The sequence below is a fragment of the Pelmatolapia mariae genome, linkage group LG18 (genome assembly GCF_036321145.2).
Source record: "Pelmatolapia mariae isolate MD_Pm_ZW linkage group LG18, Pm_UMD_F_2, whole genome shotgun sequence".
Taxonomy (NCBI): Eukaryota; Metazoa; Chordata; class Actinopteri; order Cichliformes; family Cichlidae; genus Pelmatolapia; species Pelmatolapia mariae.
This window is the reverse complement of record NC_086243.1, coordinates 19,354,749-19,380,236: the sequence shown is the minus strand read 5'-3', so window position 1 is coordinate 19,380,236 and position 25,488 is coordinate 19,354,749. Positions and strand designations below refer to the sequence as shown.

Below are 25,488 nucleotides of genomic sequence, written 5' to 3'. Positions count from 1 at the left end.
AGGAGCCATACACCGCCTGCCTGGGTGCCATCACAAAGCTGCTGCATGTCACCAGTGTGACACAATTAAAATTCTCCCTTATGTGCAGTGCTCAATTTAAGAGAAGCACCCACAGAAGCGGCGTCAGAATTCAATAAAAATAATAAAAGAAACCGCATCCCGTTAAATTGGTTTGCAAAGCAGAGCAGAAAGTCCAGAGCATCTAAATGACCAGTGTTCATTTATGATATTTCCAAGTTCTGTTTTTTGGCTAAAGATTAGTTATCCTGCAAATGAGATTTATTGTTTGACAGTGAAAACTAATGGAGATGCTGCTCCGGGATAAGATCGGATTTTTTAGACAATGAAGAACCTTCCTGCTCGAGGCGACGTGCGACTGACAGTGGTAGGGAGAGAAATCAACATCAATAATCTTTCATCAAGTCCACAGTGGAGCACTTTCACACAGATACCATTCAATAAACAACTGTAGGCCATCATTCAGGTCTGAACTGGCCGGAGAGTCAGAGAATGGATCCAAGAGGAAAAATAACTGAAAACTTGCTCGATGTTGCACAGATCATTTTATGTGGGCCAACTGTGAGCAGAAAAATATGCATTTCCTAAAGAAAGTAGTTCATAAAGGATAAAATTTACAGTTTTACAGCCTTATGCTGCTTTCTTATTAAGAGATCTAAGCTATAGTAAGTGATTTCAAAGGTTAAACTCACGGAAAAAAGACTATGAATTAGCAGCAATATTGGAGGTTACATTTCGTAATTAATGAAACTCCAACAGTACGTTTTGGCATGTAGCAACAATATGTTATAAGTGTAATATTAACTGTTTATATGCCACTTTTGGCTTGTAAATAGCGCCACTGTAAACACAGTCTGCACTGGCCTAAAATGCCCGTATCAATCAAGCCATAGTATCACCCGAAGGTTGGAATTAGGCTGGGAACTGATGACCGTTTCCACTCATAATCACTCAAGTGCTTATTAGAGTTAGAGGTTTCAACCAATTAACCTATTTGTAGTCCAAAATGCTACAAAAATAAATGACCAGCTCATCAAGCTTTCATAGCCCAACGTGACATCTTCCTAATACATTCTCTTCCACACCAACAGTTTGAATTTCACTAAATGGTTCAGGTACTTATATTGTGCTTTAGTTGAGCACTCAAACCACTTTCTACTGCAATTCACCCTCTCAGTGCTTTTATGTAACATTTACACACTCAGACTCAGGGTTCAGTGTTTTGCCTGAGTATACGTCGACACGTGGATTGGAGGAGCTGTGGAAGCGAACAACGTTCTGACCAGCAAAAGACCCGGTCTATCTCCTGCCCCAGTGCAATAGTCCTTTCATATTACAAAGTAGGACCATTATAAAGTGTGAGCGGTTCATTTATGTTTAACACATTCTTGCTATTTAACATATTATACTGTCTTAATCTACTAAACATTTCAGCATTGGCTTAAAATGACAAAACAAAGATGTTACACCTCTACCATGTTAAAGTCTGTTACATTAACATTTTAAACCTAACCGCTATTTATGTTTCTTGAGGACAAATAAACATTATAAGACAGGTTGGTCACATTGATTTGATACTATCAAAATACATCTATGTAATGAAGTTGGTATGAAAAATGTTTCCTAATTAGTTTGTAATAAAAAGGGTCCCTGTAACGCCATATTGTTTTAATTTTATTATATATTTAATTAAAATTTGGAAAGATTTTAGTCTCTGAAATGTAAAAACAAAGGTACTAGCAAAGAAAGTAACCAGACATCCTGCTTTCTTAAAGTTACAAAGCTGTGATGTTAAACAGTCTAATGCCACCAGGGAGACCCTACAGACAGTCTCTGTGTGACAGACAGAGTGATGACCCAGGCCTGTATGATGGATATGTGACAGGGCAGCTTGGGACCTGAGGGCTTGTCTCTCAGGGTGGGGTTTAGCCCTAATGGTGTGCTTAATTACCTGCACAGCCACACAGCAGATCATTAGTCAGGCGGGAACGCTAGGCCTCACCTGTCACCAAGAGATAAACAATCCTCCTACCAGATCTCAGAAGAAAGGGAAAAGGTATTTGTCGGGGTGGGTTAGGTTAGGACAGGCGTTCACAAGGTGAATGGAAAAGTGTCATTTAAGAAAAACGTATTAACAAGAGCCGCTCTCCAGGATCTAAAGTAAAACACACTGGCTTTGCAAACAGTGCTGAGAAAGTTCCAGACTTATCGGCACATGCTGGATCTTAAAAGATAGCCCGAACAGAGAGCTGTTTCAGATGTGGTTTTGGTTTGCTAATTTTCTCTTGATTAGTACTTACATATCAAATGACAAACATGATGGATATGAAGCTAGTCAGAGCATTTATCAGGCAAGTGCAAAATGATGTCACATTCCTCTGGTGAAATATGGTTTTCCAGTGGAGTCGGCAGAGGGACAGAAGCATAACAGAGACTGTTGATAACAACAAAGCAGTGACTGATACAAGAGAAGCACAGCGATCAGTGTGTACAGGATGGACTGACGCTCAGACATAAAATACTGTGTTTTTGGCTCAATAGGCTGACATTTATGGACCCCTGGTGCTTCTTATGGAGCATTTTGCGATGTGAATTGCCTCTGTTCAAATGTGGGTGGCTAATAAATGGCAGCTAATGGAGAGAAGACAGCGCTGCCTTCTCATTCTATAATCTCTGCACGCTTCATTAAGCAGCACCTTTATTTGTAGAAGTATGCTAACCTGGTGCTGTCGCTCCCTGGCTTGGTGTACCCCTCGAAAGCGCCTTCCCACACACTGTTGGCCATTGCGTTACCGATGGCAGTCATCACCATGCTGAGCTCCACCGGCCAGTCGTCCAAGTCAAGAGAGCGCACGCGAGACAGGTGGGTGCCCAGGTTCCTGTGGATGCCTGAGCATTCGATGCACATCAAGGCACCCAAGTTCAAACTGGCCCAGTCGGGGTCTGCGTGACAGAAGATAGGAATTAATAAAAAAGAAAACGTAGTAACAAGAGATGCTTTAAAAGCCTGACCAGGAAATTTGTGATGAGCCTATTTTGAGGAAGTGTTAATGTTGGTAACCTCTTCAGGGAAAAAAAACAGTACAATTATATTAGTCAGACAAGAATAATCAGTATCTGCCAAAACTGCAAGATGCAGTACTTCTAACAGTGCTGAATACTAGCTCTAACTTGAGGAAAGCTGGTAGAAATGACTCGATATCAAATAAAACTTTTGCAGCTGCTGTTTGTTCCCCACAATGTAGTTTTTTGCAGCTTCCCAAATTTAGCAGCACCTAAATTTGCAAACGCAAATGCAAACCCAATCCACTTTTATCATCTAATAATATGACTTTATAATTTTCATATAGCATTGCCAGCTCTCCTACAAAGTGTTTAATGTTCTAAGTGGAGTTTTTTGTGCCCTGTTGCACTGTAAGTGTGTTGTATGGAAAGCTTTTAATGTATTTTTTGACAAAACTAAGAAATCTGGTTACAGGAGTATGAAAACTGAAGTTTTTTTGTTTGTTTGTTTGTTTTTACGCACGACGTGACAAATTAAAGAATAAAAAACCCTCTCAAAATCTTGACCTCTACTACCTTTTGTTATGTCACCAAAAGAGGGGAAGAATGTTGGGGTTTTTGTCTTTAATCTGTTCCTTTAATATCTGTATTTCATATGTAATAGACAATGTGTTCAGATGTGTTTTAACCGTAGAGAGTTATACTCACTTGGTGCGTCACAGTCCACACAGAAGCTATTCCCCCTCACGTTTCGTATGGACTGAATGGCCATTGCATCACTTTGACTGCCCAACCGAGACTGTGAGAAATGAAGGTGAGAATAAATCAACGGGAACTAATTATTTCACTGGAGATCATGAGAAAGCAAACAATTATAGCTGGACTCAAATTATAGACAACAAGCAAAAGGAGAGAGAAAAGGTTTTTCAAAGTCTCGGGAAAAGACACAGGCAGAGAAAATATGAATATGAAAATTAGGATGTGTCTCCCCAGTATGCTGACACAAGCCGTGTTCTATCTCTGATGTCTGTCACTTCTAATAAGAGATCCCCCACACTGTGGTGCACCTGTCTGACAACCTCCCACATGTGACAGCTTGAAGTGGGGGAAGAGAGGAGGGTGAAGGCGTGATAAAGGTTGGAAAGAAGGAGAAAACGAGGAATGTAAATTAAGTGGGAGAATTGTAGCACGATGATGATGATAATGACGATGTTTTGATTAGATGATAATCGCCAACCCTGTCCAGTTCCTCTGATATCCTTTATCCTTCATGACAAACTGTACCTTGTTCTTTATGCTTTCGCAAGACTGCAGGCTGGCAAAAATCTGGCTCTCGATAGCTTGGACCCACAGTTCCCTCTCCTCATACGTGGACGCTTCAAAGTTCCACGTCTGACCCGTCAGCGACACAATGACGAACTCAAAGGAATCCTCTTGCTCTGGAAAAGAAAACAAAAAAGACACACAATAAATTAGTATTTAGTTAGATGTCAACACAATGTCGAGCACATTGAACACAATGCTGCCTGGCACGGGCGTTTTGTTTGATCACCTCAAAATCTTGAACTAAGGGAATGCTTGGCAAGAATGTGTATAAAACATCTTTTGGTCATTTTAGCCTCTTTTAACAGTAAATAGTACAGATAGACAAGAATTATTGTATGAGAGTGACGTGCTGCAAAGTTGCCCAGCTAATATATTAGCTTGACTTGACACTAATAGTCATGAATTAGACCTAAAACAGATGATTTGAAGTTCAGCTCAGAAATCGGTGACACATCCAACGTTAAACAGAAAATTTGTGTTGGTGGTTCAACTTGAAACACATTGCTAAAAGACAATCAGAGTTAGTCTTCTCATGCCTTTATCTGAATTGCTTTTCTACTTTTAGCTTTGCTGGTGTTGATACAGATGTGCCAAAAAAAGGAAAAAGAAAACAAAGAAAAGGAAACCACTGGAGACTCAGAAAAAATACGTATACGGCATCAGGGTCATAGTCACTGCAAAGTTAGCTTTATAACCTGTAGAGTCTCGAGCATTATCTGATTTGAGGTTGCTAAAGTCAAGGTCACCAACTTTCACCTCCCCTTTTGCCAGCAAGTGGATATCTAGGAGATCACTATTTGATCGCTACAGAAGCTATCTGTGCAAACACATCGATAGACATTTGTTGCCTATTCAACCCTTCTGTAAATCAAAGATGCAACTAAATGATGCTTTATCAGTGGCAATCTCACCAGCAGACACATATGTTCTGTTAGGACTCTGGGATTGGTCAAATCATGCCTATGTGTTAACAGAAAGACTAGTCTGGTAGGCAATTGTCATCTACAGTTTTTGATATGAGGCTCTGGCACTGGTCAGATTAGTTAGAGCAGAGCACCAGAAGAATGGCATTACAGCTCATGCGATTACTTCTTAAAGCAGAGACTGCTTTATTGACAGTTACAGAGTTCATTGCTTAAAGCTGACAATGTGCATTTGATAAAATAATGTTTGTACAGCTCTCACTTGAATATGATAGTACAAGATTAGCTCTTGATCTTTATTAAGCATCCTCTGGATCAAAACAAAAAGTAGAGGAGGAAAAATATCAATCCTGTTCCTTTTTTTAATTTATGTATTTTAAACTTAAAACTTAAAAAAATGCTTCCCATGATAATATAAAATATATCTATAATCATCTGTGGATTCACTTTAATTATATTATTTAGTTATGATTCACTATACAACTGTAAACAATGAAGCAGACAAACAGTGGCAGTATCAGATGAGATGCTTAACATTTTGTTGCAAGTTTTTTGTGCTGTAATTGCTCTTCCTTTTAAGCATTTTAAAGCTAATATGGTACTGCTTTCCATGTTTGTTCTTTCAGGAGGCTTACTAATTGTCAACAAATGTCAGATATATTTATGTATGTGGAGTAAGCAGCCGCTCCAAACCAAATGCAACATCTAACTCGTGGACACAGTCAGAATTTTGCATTTCATGGCTTTGATTTGAATAACTTAAGCAGTGACTTGACTTGCTCAACTCATAGAAGAGACTATCTTGGTTCTCACCATAGGAATTTGATACTTACTTTGACTAATTGCACTACAACTTTAATGGCACACCCAACTTTGCCCAGTTCTGTTTTGGAAATGTTAATCTAATTGTTTGTGTGTGTGTGTGTGTGTGTGTGTGTGTGTGTGTGTGTGTGCGTGCGTGCGTGCGTGTATAAATATTATTTTAATTAACACACCAGTTTTTATAAACAGAAACTGACAGGGACTGCCTCAGATTCTGTCACTTTAGCCCCAGTCACAGAGGGAACCACTAGTCAATGAACAATAATGTGTGGGAGCACCACTTACATTTAATTCCTGTGACACACCTGCCATTCATTAGAGTGATTTTGCACAGTATTATAGCAGGACTTAAATTAAATCTTAGGCAGCTTAACAATGTGTCTACAATTGAAAATGTAGACTGTCGGAACACCAAATAAGGCCAGATTTGGGTTTCATACAGAGTATATCATTACTAGCTTTCAAAGAGTTTTTGTAGATGTTTTATCTTGTTTGTAAATTAACTGCCACATCTCCAGCAACAGTTATTAGTCCAAGCTAAGCAGGTGCTTATAAATATTTGTGTCATATATCCTTAAAAATTCTTTTATGAATTGACAGAATACTAAAATCTACTACCAAAATTTTAATCCTTTATCCCCAAATTTTTCCTCCTCGTCATAACACACAGAGAAATTTTTAAACCAGGCTGCTTTGAATCCATTTTTCCATCCATTCATTGTGTTTAACTAAGATTTATGAAAATGTCACCTGTCGTTTGCAAAGAAGAGGTCTGACACAACATATGTTCCAACACATGCTGTAATGATTCTGCTGTTCAGCAGCAATTCATTAACTCTGTACTGTACCCGTGTAACGTCTCTGGTCTCTGCACATGCTTGAGCTCATAGCCAAATGATTTGTAATTACCTAATTATGTCTATGCAAATAGTCATCTCATTTGCATAAACCATGCTTGGAGGACTGGAGGCAAATAGACACAAGAGGAAGGGTTTTTTCTTCTTCTCCTCCTATGTAGTTTTTATCCAATGGAAATAGTTCTACTGAATAGCTATCTGTGCTGCTGTTTACTGCCAAACGTGTTGACATAATTTACCATTAAATAAGTTTAAAAGTTTTTTAATTGCGCAGATGCATTGATGCTTTTACTGCAATCCATTCCGAAATCTGAACACAACGAGATGCTTAACAATAAACGGCTTCTGTATGAGTTATAAAATGACAGCTATCACATGGCGATAAGATTGTCAGGCAAATCATCTAATCAAAGAAATTACTACTTTTTTCCCCCATTCATAATCAATTCACCCTCCTTGCTGTGAGACACGATCCTGTGCTGTTAAATGACAGATGTCTGATGGACGCCACTAATGTAGCGATCCCTGTGCCGCGGCGGAGGGCCATCTCTTCAGGGGGAAAGCAATAATCCAATTAGCTCGACGCCGACTTCAATTATCTGATTTAGTTTGTGGAATCGACTCCAGGTCACAGAGAATCAATAAAGACTTGGAAGCCTCTTTATTTAGACTTATAGTGGAAAAAGTCTTTATGTTGGTGTGACATAAGAAAACACTGATGGGATTACAATATTTTTTTAAAAAAAAGATAGAAGCCTACCAGTAAAGTTAAAGAAGCAAATAGGTGAAAGAAAACAAAAGAAAATTACATTAAAAAAAAAGAATAATTGCAATACCCACAGTAGAAATCCATTTTTCTTGTCCAATATACCTTCAGGTACAATAACTAATGCATTTGATTATAATTTGTGATTTTCAGACTCAAATGTTGTTGTACTTGTGTTTTCATCTTTTTAAAAACCTGAACAAAGCTAATTATTCTGTTGGCTGCCCAGGCAATAAATTGGAGGCATTAAAACACTTTCATTATGGAGATTAAAAAAGCGACGGATGGCTGGTTTCTTAAACTGATGAGTATACAAGGCAAAACAAATCCAATTCTCCATGCATAGTAATGCACACACGTGAAACATGGTGTAACCACGGAGGTAGCACACGACTGTATGCAGCAGGAATCTTTATGTGTGACCCAGGTACGGTCATTACGTGCAGCTCCTCTACACAGTGCGGCAATTCAGCTCCACGTGAGCCGAGGTCAGAGTGTTTCAGTAAATCTGAGCGTGAACCGAGTGTCAAAGGTATCGCTGCTATCTCGCAGGCACCTGCAATGATGAGCTTGTACAAGCACCATTAGCGCTTCTGTTATTACTCAATTGTTGCGGTTAGCACACGGCTAACAGAGGAACCATCACCTTCTCACATTAACATAAGCATTAACCTCCTGACCATATCAATCTGGGAGCCTAAGGTCAACAAGTTCTTGCCAATTAGAAGTAAATTACCACAGCTCTGCGAGTGGGCGGACGAGGAAGAACACAATTTAAAGCCAATGGAGGCACAAACTGTGAGGAATGACCAAACTATGATTTCCCTCAATTAGCATGGCATAATAAAAAAGAAATTATAGTGTGATGGCCATAAAGCTAAAGAGGAAGGAACAGATAAAGATACACATCTTTGTCCGACATTAAATGCATCATAAAACTGTTCAGTCACAGGTTCATTCGCAACTTGATGGCTCCTCGCAGCAACACAAAAGCACTTTAATTAGCAAAATGTTTCTTCAAGATACAAAAATAGATGGCAAATAGTTGTTGGTGGGTTTTTTTCACATATTAACAACACTGGACTTACATGAGTTCAGTTTTTTTTAAGTACCTCTGCTTAAGTAGTAACATTGTGTAATTACAATGTAATTAAGAAAGAAGCTACTGTACCCCCCCTCCCCCTTTCTGATTTCATATTTAAGTTATATGTTAATATGAACAAGTGAAGTTATAAGACAGACTGTGAGCAACCATCGTTCATCTTAGATAGACGGCTGTTTTTCTGACTTGTTATGATCCTGAAAAACGTGTTCAGGCATTCATCTGTGGCAGGCTCGACTACCGCAGTAATGTAGTCCAGTAAATATTCTTCCAAAAACATTAGAGGCAGGCTGCAGCTTTTCCATACCGCTGCTACAAGGTTATTAATCACATTTAATGATGGAAAGCACATGATGCCAGTTTTCTCAGAAGTACACTGCTTCTCACATTCAGCCTGAAATGACCAAGTTACACTGATGCCAGTCGCTTTATGTGCCAAACTGTTCAATACCAAACTGTCAGACATGCATTAGTCCTCACAGAGACAAATTAATTGGGGATACAGCAGTTATTGTCAGTTCCCGCCCAAGCTTCAACTTGGTACTTGGTTCTAATTTTAAATTGTAGAAAAGCAACCAGTACGGCTCGTTGCGTGATTTCACGTTACGTGAATTTTAAAGACACACCTCTTCAATCTGACACTTGAATTGCTAAATAGTAATAGCCACATCTAGAGTCATCGAGACAGATGATCATTTAATCAACATTACATCTTGGGAATACAAGTGTAGAATAAGACAAATTTAGGGTTTCAGTCAGAAAATTGTGTTTCTGTCACTCATATAAAAAGTGTGCTTTGCTGTGACGTGACGTGCATCTTGTGACGTGTAACTGCAACGGCACAGATATAAATGCTGGCGATGGAGTCGGCCACTAGCGCAGGCTGCGTCATAGGCTCTGCATAGATTCAGCACAGGAGCATAATTCAGGCGTTACTCTGTCCAATGATTTCACAATGGTGGAGGGAAATATTCATTATGTAGTTGCACTGAGAGTCATATGGAAGTCTATTCGCCCCTCCATTTCTCTCTCCTTCCTCTCTGTTCCTTTCTTTACAGTTTTATATGTCTGTATAACAGAAACAAATATAACAGTGAGTTTCTTTTTCATGTTTTAATATGTTTGTGCTTTGCCTGTTTTCAGACTCAGCAGGGCTTCGAGTCCTGCTCTCTATGTTAAACATTATATTTTTGGATAGTGATCTACTACAAATTCTAAGTGGAGCTCTGTGTTATGTTAAGATATCTATTTTGTTTGCTTTATTATTTATTTTCATACACTGTCTTCTACACTTTGTACGCAGGAGTTTCTAGACCTGAATCCACTATTCATACATATAATTACTTAATGCTTTAAGTGCATTTAGCGGATAGCTGTCTCCTTTGTGTTATTGTACCGATGTTATTGAGTACTTCCTTCATTATTGACTGGCTGCCATTAAAAATATTTACTTGACGTGCAAAAATCAAATTGAAACCTCACAGACAAGACAGTGACTCGAGGATGGTGCTTCCTCTATAGCTGTGCATGTGCAGCAGATGTACCATCGAGGACCTGTGGACCAGATTAGCACCTCAGGGGGTTTGGTGCTGAGCCCAGCTGTGCTGTCTAAAACGCAGTCTGCAACCCAGGATCTATCTGTCTAAGCCCTTCAAAGACCTCTGGAGACCGGTGTCACAAACCCTTTGAGAGGACTTAGCAAACAGCTCTTCACCTTGAGGACTCTTTATTTCATCTATTTGCGTGAGCGCTTGACTGAAATGACAAGGTGCAGAGGTACATAAGGTGAGCTATTGTTTTGGTGTGTAGGATGTGCCGTTTTGTGTCGTATGCATGCATCAGGCAGTCACTTAAAGAAGTGCTTGCCGTTCCCGTGAATTAACGAGCAGTTGGGAAGAACAGGCCAAGGCGGTGCCATCTGTAAATGTCACAGGCACTGCTTGCTCATTTTACACATCATTAAAGCCAATATTCCTAACCTGTATCAGAGCAATCAGGAGCAGGCCATTACTGCGACAGGGGCCCCAGGGGAACCACGACCAAACTCCGAAAGAAAAAAGCAGAGAGGAAGAGAGAGATAGAGCACACTCTTTATCTATCTGACACACACAATTCTGCACACTTTTACACGCACACACTCGTGCTCAAACAAACGAGGAGCACACCTTCCAACAATAAACAAACACATGAAATCAGCACCAATACCACTACCCTAATAGCTAGTGCATTTAACAACAGAGCAGAATGAAAACAGGGCCAATTATACATGTATCTGTGGGCAGTGTGTATAGAGCCCAAATGAGAATCTTGTTATTCCTTTCCCTCTGTACTGTGGCGCTCAGAAAGCTAAGCCATTACAAGAGTGGAGGCTCCAGGGACAGCTTTCGGAAATGAGAGCGAGTCAGGGAGTGACAAAACAAAGTATTGAGATAAACACCCACCATTAGCACAGGCAGTTAAACCTCCATTTCCTAATCCCCAGCTGGACTCCAGAGGATATTAACCCTTACTTTACTAAGGTGCAGGACAACAGAATACCGGATTACAGCCGGACTCTCAATATAAGCAAAACTTTAGCCTACTATCGACTGGCCTGGGTTAGGGAACAGAGTCCAAAAAAGTTTGGATGAATAAATATTATAAATGTTATAAAAGCAGTTAAACATTTTGCAGCAGGCACTTAAATATATTGTGTTACTAGTTGGGTTGGTTCACTGTATGCTAGGCGTTCTCATTTAACATCACTGCAAATTGTTTTTTGTTTCTTTGTCCAGTTGCCAGCAGGTAAATATCTAGACTTATCACACTCCTAATCCGCATCCAGTGGTAAGCTTCTTCAGTCCATTTATACCTCTTCCTTAGCCACGGTAAAGATGATCTGAAACGTGCTACGTTGGTATTAAAGCCCAATTAGTTTTCAGTGTTTGCTTATTTAAGTCCGTTTGCGTTCTTCATGTTCATATATAAAGTAAAATGATTCCACTGGGTCGACTTTGGCAGACTGACAACATCAAATTTAGTTTAAATGGTTTTTAAATGTAAGATGATCTACAGTTTTCAACCAAAGTGAAGTTCCCATCAGCATCAGCATTCTGCCCCCGATCTTCAAACTGATTCAATTTAACCTTTCCCAGTAATTTAACAAGGGCGGTTACCATTATAATTCTGAGAGTCCACACTTTTACAAACACAGAAATAATTTCCCCGATTCTCCTTTAACTGCTGATAAAATTACATCGAGTGCTTTCAACCACTTTAAACTCAATCAGCTCAAATTTTAAATGAAACTACTCAAAGATTTAAAGTGATTATCCCGTTTCTGCACTTTTTTAATTCAAAAATTAATTTGTGAAACAGAGTACACTGAATCCAATTCTGCTCTGTCACAAACAAATGCTTTATTCTGAATGCCTCCAATTGAGAAAAAAAGGAAGACGTTATCTTGCATTTATGTCTTCTTATCATATATTATGACTTAATATGTCATATTAATGTGAAATGTTATGAATGGTTTTTAACTATTATCATGTCTGAGTGCTTTAATAATTTTAGATTCAGTAGGTTATACTGAGGGTCTCCTATTTGTTTATGTTTAGATGCAGATTTATATTACATTACATTTACACCTAGAATGTCATCATATTCATTTTTTCTGGAATTTTTACGTCTTTTTGTTACTGACAGTTACTTTGATAGAGAATAAAACACAAATTCACATTCAAATTGCATCTATTACTACGATTTCTAATCAGGCATCTAAGCATTTATTCATAAATATTAGGAGTGTAAGTCACATCAAATCTAAAATTATATTTATAATATGCATCGCTTTCGTGGGAGTGTTTGATTTTGACGCCGCAACTAACCTTTAATCACTTTTGCAAGAGCTATATTCAGACACTCCTTTGACTTCATCGCCCAAGTTTTTGATCTGTTACAGTTTCTGTTTTTTCTCTGTGTTTTATGGGTAAGCAGATGCACTAAAGTCGCAAAAATTACAAAAACAATGATTCAAATTAAACGTTAAACTCCTACTTAAAGAACAAAAAAGTTGTCAAAATGGCACATTAGTTGATGATCTCATACCCTAATCTTTTCTAAACCTAATGAGAGGCAGATATTATACGTCTTAAATTTGACTTATATAAGTTTTAAATAATAAAAATGTTCTAGTGTCTGAAGCAAGTTCCCTAAGTCTTCAAAAATGAACGTGCAGTTTGACGGCCTTTGTTTGACTGGACGTCTGCAAATCTCGTTACCGTCTGCACATCAAACACATTCTTATTTTCTTTTAATTTCTGCCACTTTAGCAAGAATAAATATCTTCACCTATAAAACTGGAAGCATCAGCAAAGAAGGTCTCGTCACAGTTTACCTCCGTCCCGACACCCCCCACCCCAGCTCACATTGGGCAAGCTAAACTCCCCAAAACAATGAGCATTTGATACACTTTCTTTAAAAGAGAAATACATTAATGATGCTCCCTGACAGTCTGCATTAATCAGAGGGGGCTCCCCCTGAACACAACTCTTTATCGGCCATCGATTTTCCAGTGGGTTTATGGCGAGCGACACATCGAGAGAGCTCGTCGCCGGGCGGCTGCTGGGAAACACATTACGGGGCTGTCAGTTGTCTCGCCATGCATCCTGCATCATTCTTTAAGCACATGAGAAGTTCATTACACCGCACAGCTCTGACAGTGCATAGGATATTAGGGACTGTGTCCCTTGTGCCTATTCTTGGTGCAAGTGCAGCGCATTAGACGTAACAGAGAATTTTGACTTTATCCAAATATGGCTTCAAATTGATTGTGGAAACATGTCCTTGCATTAATTTGAAATAAAATCATTTTGAAGCACAATAAAAGCTCAAGTACAAGAGAGTACAACGGATGACTCAAACCCATTTGAAAGTATGAGCCCATCTGCCGAGTGTTTAGCCTGTAATCTTCATACTAATAACCTTGGTTTTAACATAAGTCTAAATTTCTCTCCACTTTAGCAGTGATTTGGAGAAGCCTCGCTAACTACTGTAGTGCCATATTTGGGAATTATGTTGCAGCGACTGTCTCTCCAGGCTCCCATGTACATCCCACACGTCCCATGTTGACCAAAATGATTTCTCACCTTAAGACGCTCACGCTGTTTTGATTTATGATGCTTCACAACTACTAAAATTCAATTTCAGCCTGCATTGCATGCTTCTGATTTGCCCCGTAAATGAGATAAACTGATAGCAATTTATTCAAGGATCCCACCTCATCTCTCCTCTCTCTCTTTCCTGTTCTTTTAACAGGAGACACAACTCACATCCCAGACTTGGGTGAATCCAATATTTAAGCGATACGTCTGTATTCCAGAGCATTCAGCAGAACAGACAAGCTGATGCTAATAGAAAAGCTTGCAGAGAACAATGAGAGAGACAGAAAACAATGTGCATGTTTGATGATGTGAGAAACATTGAGAATCTGCCTCCTCCTGTCTGATTACTCTTATACTTCGGTCTTTGAAGTAAACCTTGCACCGTGTGGTACACTTATTGCCGAGATATAAAGGGGTTTGATAATACCAGCCATCACTAAGTGAAGACTTTAATGTGACTGTGTAATTCTGTCAGGAGATATACATTAAGATCTAAGTAATGTCAAATAAAACTGAAGTAACGGGTGCCTTGAAAAAAAAGGATGCTTGATTAGATACACAGCAGCTCATCCCATTTCTTGGAAGCTGGATCGCTGTTTAGAATGTAAATAAAAATAGAATGCACTTCTTTGGAAATCACTTTAAGGCTATGTATATTGAAAATAGTCTGTTGAAACTGCTACATTTTACTGCTTTTGAAAAGTATATAATCATTTTGAATTTGATCCCAAGTACATGGTTCACAAAAATTGGGGCATGCGTCATGGAAGACAATCTGCTCACAGATAATTAGGTTAATTGGGAACATTATTGAATATACATCTCCAAGAGACGAGATGGAAAGACTTTGTGGGCATATAGTTCAATAAATTAAGAGCATAAACATGCAAGGAACGTGGGGATTTCATCACCATGGTACACAGTTTGTAATTTATTTAGCAAATCGTGGATGTGGCATTATCGATATAAAAAAGCTAACCTCAGTGATAGCACTGATAACTTATATATCTGTGAAGTCACCATAATGCTTAATGATAAATACAGGTTTTAGAGCAGAATGGCTGTCATCCAGACAACAAGACCATGTCACATGTTAAAACAGCGTGGCAGACACACAAAAATATGGTGACCATCATAAAAAAATTCATAAACGAATGAATTGCAAAAACAAATGAAAATTGAACATCTATTATTTCAAAAAACAGTAAAATGTCTCAATTTCAACATCACTATTCTGAATGTAACAAATCTTTAAATGACTGCAAATCAATTCGATACAACGTCCCAACTTTTTTGGAAACAGCGATGTCTGTTCTGAAGGCTAACTCGGAATATTTTAAGATCGCCAGTGCTTTGCTCAGTAGGACTACCCCTACTGAAGCTGATGTCACCGCACACTACCCCAGCAATAAAAAGGGCACCACTTATCTCATACCACTTATCTATGTGATGCTGATGATGTTCCCTCTATATAACAATGTGGTCAGCAGACCCATTCAGACTTTAAAGAGAAGCTGTCAGAGACCATGATAAAAAAGTATAATGATTATAAATGCTAAGCCCCATTTAGGAGGCGTCAATGCCATTGTTGTTGTTATCCAGCGTATCAATCTTGTTGATTGATCATCCCGTTCTGGTGACATCAGTTTTATGGCCTCTGAAATGCGCCACAGTGTTTTCACAATGCCATCCAATTAGACTAGTCCATTCATCATTGGACTGAAGAATCATTATTAATTGGGTGGAGAGTCGACTGCCACTCCCCTGCTGAGGAGGGCCACATTCGCTATTCACGCAACGGTAAAATAAATGGAGGCTTTGAGGGTGAACTGTGCAGGGGGCCACAGGGAGATACAAAACTACACACCTTTATGTGTATCATAGGCCACATTCAGCCAAAATAAAGAAGATTACATGCACTTCTTTCATGACGACTATAAGGAGTCATTTTAAATCTGATTACTGAATAGCACATATTTCAATAAAAACAGTAAAAGGATGCAAAGAAGTTTCTATAGTTTTTGTTTTTATACATACATGCCTACCAGTTAGGGCTACTGTTTAGATCTGTGCAACTTTATGTATCTGTGTGTGTGCAGAACAACCAATAACCAAAACTTTGAAGGAGAAAGAATTAGATGGCATATCTGGTAAAGTTAGTGCTATGTGTTGAACAGAAAGACAAACTGTACATGTACAATCTCAATTTTTTTTGTGCTTGCTCCACAAAATGAACCTGAGTCTCTATAATAGTAGGTGCGTATTTTGCCAGTCAGTCCCCTGTGCAGCACTTGAAAGATTTATATATTTTTTTCATTCTACAACTTTTATCATCTAGCTAATGTAGCATTGTAACTTTTCATACCTTCATTGCCTGCGGATAAGCCATCTGGCTTTGTGATGCCTGTGCTCTTTTTCCGTCTGTGTTTCTTGCGGTTTGCGTGTGGCGAGGGAGGTGGCTCAAGTTTAGGACTCGTTGCACTGCCCACACTCGAACCGGTCGGATCACTCGTCCCGTTAGCTAGGGAAAAAAAAGCATAAAAGGGGAAACAGTTATTGTTTTCGAACAGCGAAAGAAAGACACACACTGGATTTTCAGCCTTATCTTTAAGTTTAATTTTCACTATATGATCATCAGTTTGATGACTGTAGTTCTGACTACTAACTGGCATCAAACCTCACCAAACAAATAAAGTATGACAGGTATGTTTATTAATTTTAGCTAGTTTTAAACCTGATTAAATGCAGCTGTCCCATTGGTGGATCACTCATAGAAATGTGTAGAATAAGCTTCTGTTTTTTTAGACAGAATCAATTCTAGTCAAGATAATATTTCCAAACAATAGAAAAAAACATCATGATTTATTCAAGAACTGTGAGGATGAACTCTGTTTTAGATTTGACATGTTGGGGAAAAAATTTACATTATGATTTTCTTCTGGAGCTTCTGCAGGCAACGAATACACAGAGTAATGACTTCACGACTACTGAAGGAAAAATTTGACGGAGACGGTGAAGAAAAACAAGGTCATGCAGGATTTTCTGTCTTTTGCTATGATGATGCATGATACATTTAGAAAAAGAGATGCAGAATATGGATGAAAACGGGAATGCTGGGTTAAAAAATTTAAAATGACTTCATATGTATCTATAAATGACTTAATTAGAATTTTCCCCTGTAGATCAATATCATCAAGGTGACTTTGTGTGGACAATGTAGACTTAATACTTTGCAGATATACACTTATCTCAAAACTCTTAAGTTAGTGGCACAGCAAGCGTTAACGCAATGAGTTACAAAAACAGAGATTTTACAATATTGAAAGCATCATGAAAAATAAATGTAGACTTGTCACAATCCAGTATTGCATCTACAGTAGGAGGAGTTCAAAATGGCTATGAGTGCTCTAAAAGTAACTGTGTAACAACTCCAGCTTTAGATGGTCTGAAGGACAGGTATGGGGCTATCACTGAACAAATGGTTACCTAAGTTGGCCTGCGGCAAAGCTCTTTATATGACTGTCTGAGAGTGACAGGGGGCTAAGAGTCGGCTTTGTTTCTTGTAAGTGATTTTATAAATGTGATATTAACCTGTGCTACCGTTGGGCAAAGGGATAGGAGGGATGGGACGATAGGAGGGGGATGTCAGCTTGCCATCTTTCTGATTTCCTGACATTTGACATCACTTTCCCTTCTTTCCCCCTCCGGATGCCATTATGAATCTGGGAGCGGGGGCCAGGGGCCTGGGGGAAGCAGGGAGGGAGGGCCAGTAGATGGGCCCCATATTGCTCTCATCTTACCACCCTGTGTGGTGCTGGCAGCCTCCTCCATTGTCTCCCATCAAAAGCTCATTGTAGTGTAGCAAACTCCATTCATTTCCCTGTGCACCGTCCCAGCCCCAGGGGTGGAGTGCAGGAGGACAAGGGGCTCAGGGATTATTGCTGTTGTCGTTGCCAGTTGCACATGCTATAATGTGCGGCACTGTGCCATTAGCCAGTGTACAACATTAGGCCTAATTCGGTCATTACCTTTGGGGAGATGGGGCTGTCTTGGAGGAGTAAGATGGGCTCAGCGGGGGACTGAAGATGCCTGAGTGGGGTGGGGGGAGCTCAGAGGATCGGGGATACACTGCTCGAGTGTGGGCAAAATATAGGAAACGACACCTGAGACGAACATCATTATGCCTGCCCTCTAAATTATTCTTGATGAGAGTTAATGTATACAAACCGTAAAGTCATTACTGGGAAAAATTAACAAATTCATTAAAACGATCTCTAATTTGTTTGAAAACAGGAGAAGTGTCTTTAAAGGTAATCTTAATATTTCAGCATAAATAGCAATGTATTGATTATATGCCATCACATTAATAAACATAACATTAGTGCATGAGCTGGAGCCCATATATTAGGCTCTCTGGTGTTCTGAATGGCAGCGCGCAGCCACACATGTAGCAGCTCCTAGTCGAGGCGTCTGTTTCAATTTCCCTGCTCTCTTACAACAGCCCCCCTGAGACGAGTCATTAGCTGGCTCAGACAGCTGGGGGCACAGGGGTCCTCCAATGTGCCCCCCACCCCCCACCCTCTGTTTCCTCCTCCCTCTCCATACCAGCGTCTGTCCCGCCAGCACAGCTCCGTATGGCGGGTGGAAGACTCGAGCTCCAACCTGCCTCCAAAGTGACAGCCAGCATTTGTTTAATGTCGCTTGAGGTTAAAGGGGAGGGCTGCCCCTCAGGGGGGCCCAACAGTGTCATAAACACCTCTAATTATCAATTTCTGCCCTTAATGTTGTGGAAAATGACCCGGCCCTGCTCGCTCTGCACCTGAAACATATATATATGTAAAAAGGTATACACACCCCTTTGTTTGTATCCACTGGGCTTTAAGAAGTTTGTGATATTCAGGTGTAGGAGCAGGACATTTAAAACTACAGCACACATCACTAAGCAACAATAGCAAAGCGTGTGAGATATAATAGTTTTATATAAAGCCCCTGAGTGGTTCTCAGCTCTAAATGATGCATGGCAGGTTAATTAAAATTTGTTAAGTTGACAATTATGAAGTTGAAAGCAAACTGCAAGCGAGGAATTCACCGTGGCATTATTAGCTGGCTGTTAGCGTGTATGAGGGCCATCAGGACCAAGCTGGGTAATGAAGCACGCTGGGGACCAGAAGTCTCTTTACCCACTCAGCCAAGATCACCTGGGCAGCAAAGTAGGTACGAGGCTAACCTGTGATTACAGTGTATTGCACTCCCAGCACTGAGATGACAGCTCCAGAACGGAGGCCATGGGTGAGACAGAGGGCGCTGCTAACATCTTTACCAATGCTACGCTCAAAATGAATAAGAATGAAAAATGGTGAGAGAGCGAGCAGCAGGGGGGAGAGGGTGAAGAGAATTGGGGGGGGGGGGGAGTCATTTCATTGTTATTCAAGAGGCTCCGGGTAAGGAGCACTATGATTCCGCCAGGCCCCTTGACATGGCAGCCCTGCCTGTCCTCAATCAAAGCCAACGGCTGCAATTAATGGCAAAAATTAGAAACAATCACCGCCTCCCCCTTATTATCCTCAATTAGAGCGTACTAATCAAGGCCTGATCGCGCTCTGCTGCTCTCTCCAAACTAAATGTCAAACTTCATTACGGCCTGGCGTAGAAATCAAACGCCCCACATGCCATCACCCTCGCATTGGGAGGCCAAGGTGTAAAACACAGTGCCACAGGAAAAGGCTATCTGTGCATTAAGTACCTGTGTGCTGATGTGCAAACTCAGAAGAGGAAAAAAAACACTCTTCTATAAATAAATTAGCAACGGTACAAAAATAAATTGGAGCACAAGGGATAAAAAAAAAGGGAAGCGACGCAAACTTTGCATGGACTAAGGTTTTGGTAATCAGCACAGCATTGTCAAAAAATTTATATTTTCATATTCGCATGAAAACTGACACGGCTCAGAAGCGCTTCTGCAATTAACAATTATTTCAATTATTACAGGATAACCTGATAAATACTTCTTAATTAATCAACTCTTTGTTCCATTGAATGTCAAGTAAGCATCACTTATTTCTGACAAAACAATTTTATACATTTAACGTAAATAATATGTGATAAAATATAACTAGAAATATTATTATCAACCAAAAATATACCAGAAAACATGAAAAGATAACCTTTGAATGATCTAAAGTTTTACTTAATCAATTTCACCTGTTTTAAGACCTGGCCCAAGGCATCAGTGACACTGAAATGCAGAAGTCTTTTGACTTTGACTTTCACTCACGCATTGACAAAGACTTAAGTTATTGTCATCAGCCAGCCTATCAATTGATTGTTTGAGCCTCTTGCTTTTAATTCAGGCTCAAAGATTGAGGTGCGTGAAGGAGACCAGGATCTAAACAAGCATCCGGTGCATTAAGAATGGGTGTCTTTATGAATGCAAGCAATAGAAAAATTGGGCCGGGATTTAATCAAAAATCTGCGCTCAATATTCAAGAGATGCTACTACCTCTGCTTCTGCCTTCATTCAATAGGTTTACAAATGAGGACATTCTTTAAATAATATGGAAATGGTTACCTGGCTAAGATGCATTCATTCTCCAGTGAATCATCAATCTGCTGTTTTTGCATCTCAGAATCACATTTTATGTTAACCTGCAACCTTCACCAAGGATAATGGAGTGATTGGGCATGGTTGGAGTCAATTCACATGGCAAAACATGAGCAGCCGTTACTGCGGAACACCCTCTATTGATTATTGAAGACACATTAGGAAGGAAGATAAGAGGGTTGCGTTTCAATCAAGTTTGTGTTGTGACAGCCCGGCATCACTTTACATTGCAGATCTGCTCCGCTACTTTAATTCACGTCCTTAAACTGTAAGGAGACATTAACGGCAAGATATTCAGCAAAGTTTTTGATGCTGCGTTCAGCGTAAGCCTTTAACTGTCTGCACTGACTATGCACTGATTACAGAGACACTTCTCTTCCTCTAACATAATCTATCATTTGACACATCGCTTCTACTATTATTTTCAGCTCATTTGCCTCATTCAAGCTCATTTGTGGTTACCTTAAAAGTAGCATGAAAATAATTGAAGAAAATAAAATAATGGAGCAAATTGTATCTGATTTAGTTGAAGACTGGATGCTGGTTAATGAGCTATGTTAATATTAAAGGCTTTACAGTTTACCAAACATGAAAATAGGAAATTCTAGCCTCCTTATTTCCAATAGCACAATGTTTAGGAAGTCCTATTTGTTCTCTGCAGTTCGGTCGCCCAACCCGCATTCACAAACATCCCCACAGACACACACACACATTATAATGCAAACACGCTCTGTGGAAAAAAAAATCACATACAAACAGCCACTCACAAAAATTCTGCAAGAACACATACAGAATATATATACACACACACACACATGCAAACACACGAACACACACACACACACTCATGCTCATTTATTTGAGGACCCCACGAATCTAAGTAATTCTGCTTTGGGCATGCTGCTGATGGGAGACAGGGGTAGGGGGTGATGGAAGTGCCTGCGTCCAGGCAGAATTGATCGTTTGGCAGCTCCAAATGAGAGACAGGCTTGTCTGCGGAACCACGAGGGCCGTGCAGTTGGACTCCAGCAGCGCTCGTAAAGTGCGCTCTTTAAACTGCCGGGGCCCCTGGGAGCCCATGGGGAGGGGGGGAGCCGCCGCCGTGCTAATGAGAACTACCAGAGTGCAAACATGCATGGAAATGACTGTTATTCTGTTGATGTGCATTTAAGTGCTTTTTTACTGCCAACCACAAAGAGAGGGAAATAACTGGTGATGAATGGTACCCCCGAAAAGCATTCATTTTCCTCTTCGGAAGAAAAAGAGAGGAAAACAGAAGGAGGAGGGGGGGGCAGAGAGTAAGATGGAAGGTAAAGACAGGATGGGATTGGGGGGGGGGGGGGGCAGACATGGTGAATATATTTTCTTACTTCACTCAAGTACAGTGACAGGGCGAAATGTGACAAGGAGGCAGCAAGTGGAGATGCATCGATGGCGGAAAGTTAACCTTCACCGTTCCTCTCCTCTGAACATGCTGCTTCTATCAAAGAGCAGCAGCCAAAAAGGTCACAGCGATCACAGCTCTAATCAGCTAATTATGAAAATGAGGCTTGTTTCACCTGCTGAAGAAGCTCGGTAAATGGCAGCTCCATCACACCACAACTCAGGATCAGGTCCCCTTAAGTTTATTTTAATACATTCTGTTCTTTGTGGCAATAATGAATTATATGCGAATTATAAGAACTCGGGAGGCGAGTGAGGGTGTACAAAGCGTAGGTGGAGGGCTTACGGGCTCCGCTGCTTGTACTGGTGTTGATGGCTTCATTCCACTGGTCGGCGCTGGACACAGAGAAGGAGCGCTGGTGCATGCCATCTTTACTGCTGCCAAACGCCGACCCGCCCGTTTGGAGGGATGTGCTGCTGTTGGAGTGAGAAGCGCCTGGAAAATAAAAATTAAAAAAAATTAATGCTCGTTTCTTATTTTGCGTACAGCTGTTTGAATTCTTTACTTGCAGGATTGTTTTCTTCAAGCTCAGAGGATAATGATGTAATTGAGTTAACAGTTTTAGGTAGTTTCTACTGCACTGCAACACTGCTGCCACCCTATTTGTGCACATATCTCTGTCAACCAACCCCCCACGCACACACACACACACACACACACACACACACACACACACACACACACAAAACCCTTCTCCCTCCGCCTCTGCCTCTAATTAGCCCTTAATTAACAAGATACACTCTGAACGCTAATTATCTCGCCTCATCCCTCTGACTGCCACATCGATCTCCACTGGCGTCAGCAGGCGTTCTCCCCCTAACTTCCAATCAGGCAAGCCACGGACGCCTGGCTCTCTTTACTAATTCATGGGCTAGGCTGAACCATGTGGGGTCCTTCCCTCCTGCTCGTGAGTAGCTCCTACAACACGTCCTAACTACTCCGAAAAACTCATCGATATGCTTCCAGTCATGTGAGCGGAATCAGATTAACTGTCGGAGCTGGAAAATACAGCTCCGACAGTTAATCTGATGAATGGGAATCTCTCATGTGACATGAAAATATGTTCTAAAAAATAAATAATAAATAAAAGTAACAGAAAGTAAGTGCTACTTAAAAGTAGCGTGGGTGTCTAAAAACAAGATCCTTTTCACAGCGTTTTTGCCATAAAAAAAAACCACACACATGCTGCACGACATTGTAAAAACAATTCAGTTTAATAAGGCCAATAGATATCGCACTGGCACTTAGAAGGTTAAAACATCAGAGGTTTTGTTATGGAAATCAACACAATTTTCTGATTTTCTTGACAAAGCTTCCTCATCTTACAGGTAACACACATCAAGGCCCTTTATTTAATAATTACAAGAGAATATCAGTTTCTGATTGAGGTGACAATAACAGAAAATATAGTGTGTGGCTCGTGTGTAAAGTAAACTAAGCGGCACGGGTGCTTGTTAGGATAATATGTCCTACTCATTATCTAGAGTAATAAGTGTATCAAATTCACATAATCATGTCTAATTAGTATCAGTAATTATCTTGTTGGGCCCAGGAATATTAATCTTCAGGTCCCAGAGGGGAGGGAGCAGAATCGCAGCAAGAATGGGAGAGAGAGCGAGGGAATCATGCTGAGGAGCACCGACTAAATTAGCATGCTGAAATCAGAGCGGAGGAGGAGGAGGGGGTGGAGGAGGGGAGGGGGAGAGCCTTGGAGTAGGAGAATTGAAAAGAAAATGTGAAACTTTGTTTTCCAAAAACATGACGCATAAATGATATATATATATTTTTTAAAAGCTCTGACTTCTATACATTTGCTCTATGTATGTGTTTTTTTTAATGTGATTTTGGACAACAGTGCACCACTGCATGTTATTTCCCAGAGCTGACGTTAGTGTTACTGTTTAAAGTTAGAGGCATTCGTAACAGAAAATCCATTTTTCCACTATTCAAAATGTGTTTTAATTCACAGAGTGCAAAGTTTCACTCTGTGATACCTTAAAATAGAGAGGAGAGGGGGGGAAAAGGATTAGATAACTCCAAGGCAACTTCGATTGATATTTAAAATTCAACAATCATGTCTAATTGTCAAATTGGATGCTAATGATTAATGAATTATACATGGCTGTATCCATTAGTCCCCAGAGACCACTCCTGCATAAAGGGGAGGATAATGTAATTACAGTGGAGAAATAATCAGCTTGTGGCATTAAAAGAACACTGTACTCAAAGCTCCAGCCAGGCCCGACTCCTTTACATTTTATAGATTTAACACTGGCACTACGGTGGACTGGCAATGACAAAACATTATGACTCAAACTGAGATTCAAGGGATTAATACTCAATTGGAAATCTCTCACACGGATTTTGGTGTCATAGACAATACAAAATATTAGTAATTAATGATTATTGACAATATAACTGGATTTATTTTGAATTGTGGATGAACCAAAACCCCAGTTTGAGGCCTCATTCTGTCCAGTCTCTGTTTAAGTCTCTATGAAAAACCATTCCAGCCATTTATGTTGACGTTACATGAAATATAAACAGTAGTGTAAAATAAGCAAACGTAGATGAACAAAGACATTTACTGCTTAGTTCTAAATATTAGACTACTGGGATGTTACATTTTTTGCCCAGCTCTATTTGTTTGACAGCTTTACTCATTAAGCTTAGAATAATAGCATTTCTATAGATTAAACCACCCTTCTGCACAGTCATTAAAAATTGTTTAAAAAGCTACAATAATAAAAAAATACTGTGCTATGTATCATAATGATCTACTTATATTATTACATTATAATTTAACTTGTAATGGGGCATTATTATACTGGAATATTGCTATCTGTTAGACTATAATTCTTTTACCACTGCATCTACTTATTAAAAAATATCACCAAAAAACAAAAAAAATTGCTACTTTTCTTCAACATATTCTGACACTGATTCTCTTATAAAGAAAGCATGCTAAACATTTAACTTTTGTTCATTTCCTGCTTAAACTCTTCACAGAAAAAAACCCACTGTGGACTTTATTGTCATGTGTAAAAAGAGATAACAAAAGCCATATAGTTTCTACTGCAGGCGATCCAAGGCTCGGGTGTTAAGTACAGGCGATGGATTAGCGGGGAGCAGCTCTGCCTTGCTTCTCATTTCTCTTTAGGCTGGGCCGTCAGTGGGCTGATGAGCCGTGACGAGGCCTGACCCCTCCGTGGAGTTGTTGCCATTATGTACAAGTAGTGAGATAATGAAGCATTCATGCTAATGTGGGCCGAGCAACACATCATCTGCGGCTGTGTAATCCACCACCACCACCATCATCATCATGACCAACGCCCAGACGTCCCCCTTCGCCTCTCATACTGCGGCTCCTAGTCCAATCACAAGTCACTCCAGCATTTGCATTCAGACTTATGCATTTTATACAATGATTTCATAAACTGTACGCAACAAATTAACATTAAAATATTGATTTTAGCCCTTGTGTA

General features: G+C 39.9%; 1 protein-coding gene across 2 annotated transcripts in view; it reads right to left on the bottom strand.

The window, feature by feature from the left end:
* agap3 (ArfGAP with GTPase domain, ankyrin repeat and PH domain 3) overlaps positions 1–25,488 on the bottom strand; it is a 120,532-nt gene that overhangs the window by 11,352 nt on the left and 83,692 nt on the right. For both annotated transcript variants that reach the window (XM_063462994.1, XM_063462993.1), the window contains exons 12-16: positions 22,289–22,438; positions 16,324–16,479; positions 4,306–4,460; positions 3,730–3,820; positions 2,739–2,961 (exon numbers count right to left, since the gene is read on the bottom strand). In XM_063462994.1, the coding sequence (XP_063319064.1) occupies positions 2,739–2,961; positions 3,730–3,820; positions 4,306–4,460; positions 16,324–16,479; positions 22,289–22,438 (775 nt within the window). The remainder of the gene's footprint in view (positions 1–2,738; positions 2,962–3,729; positions 3,821–4,305; positions 4,461–16,323; positions 16,480–22,288; positions 22,439–25,488) is intronic.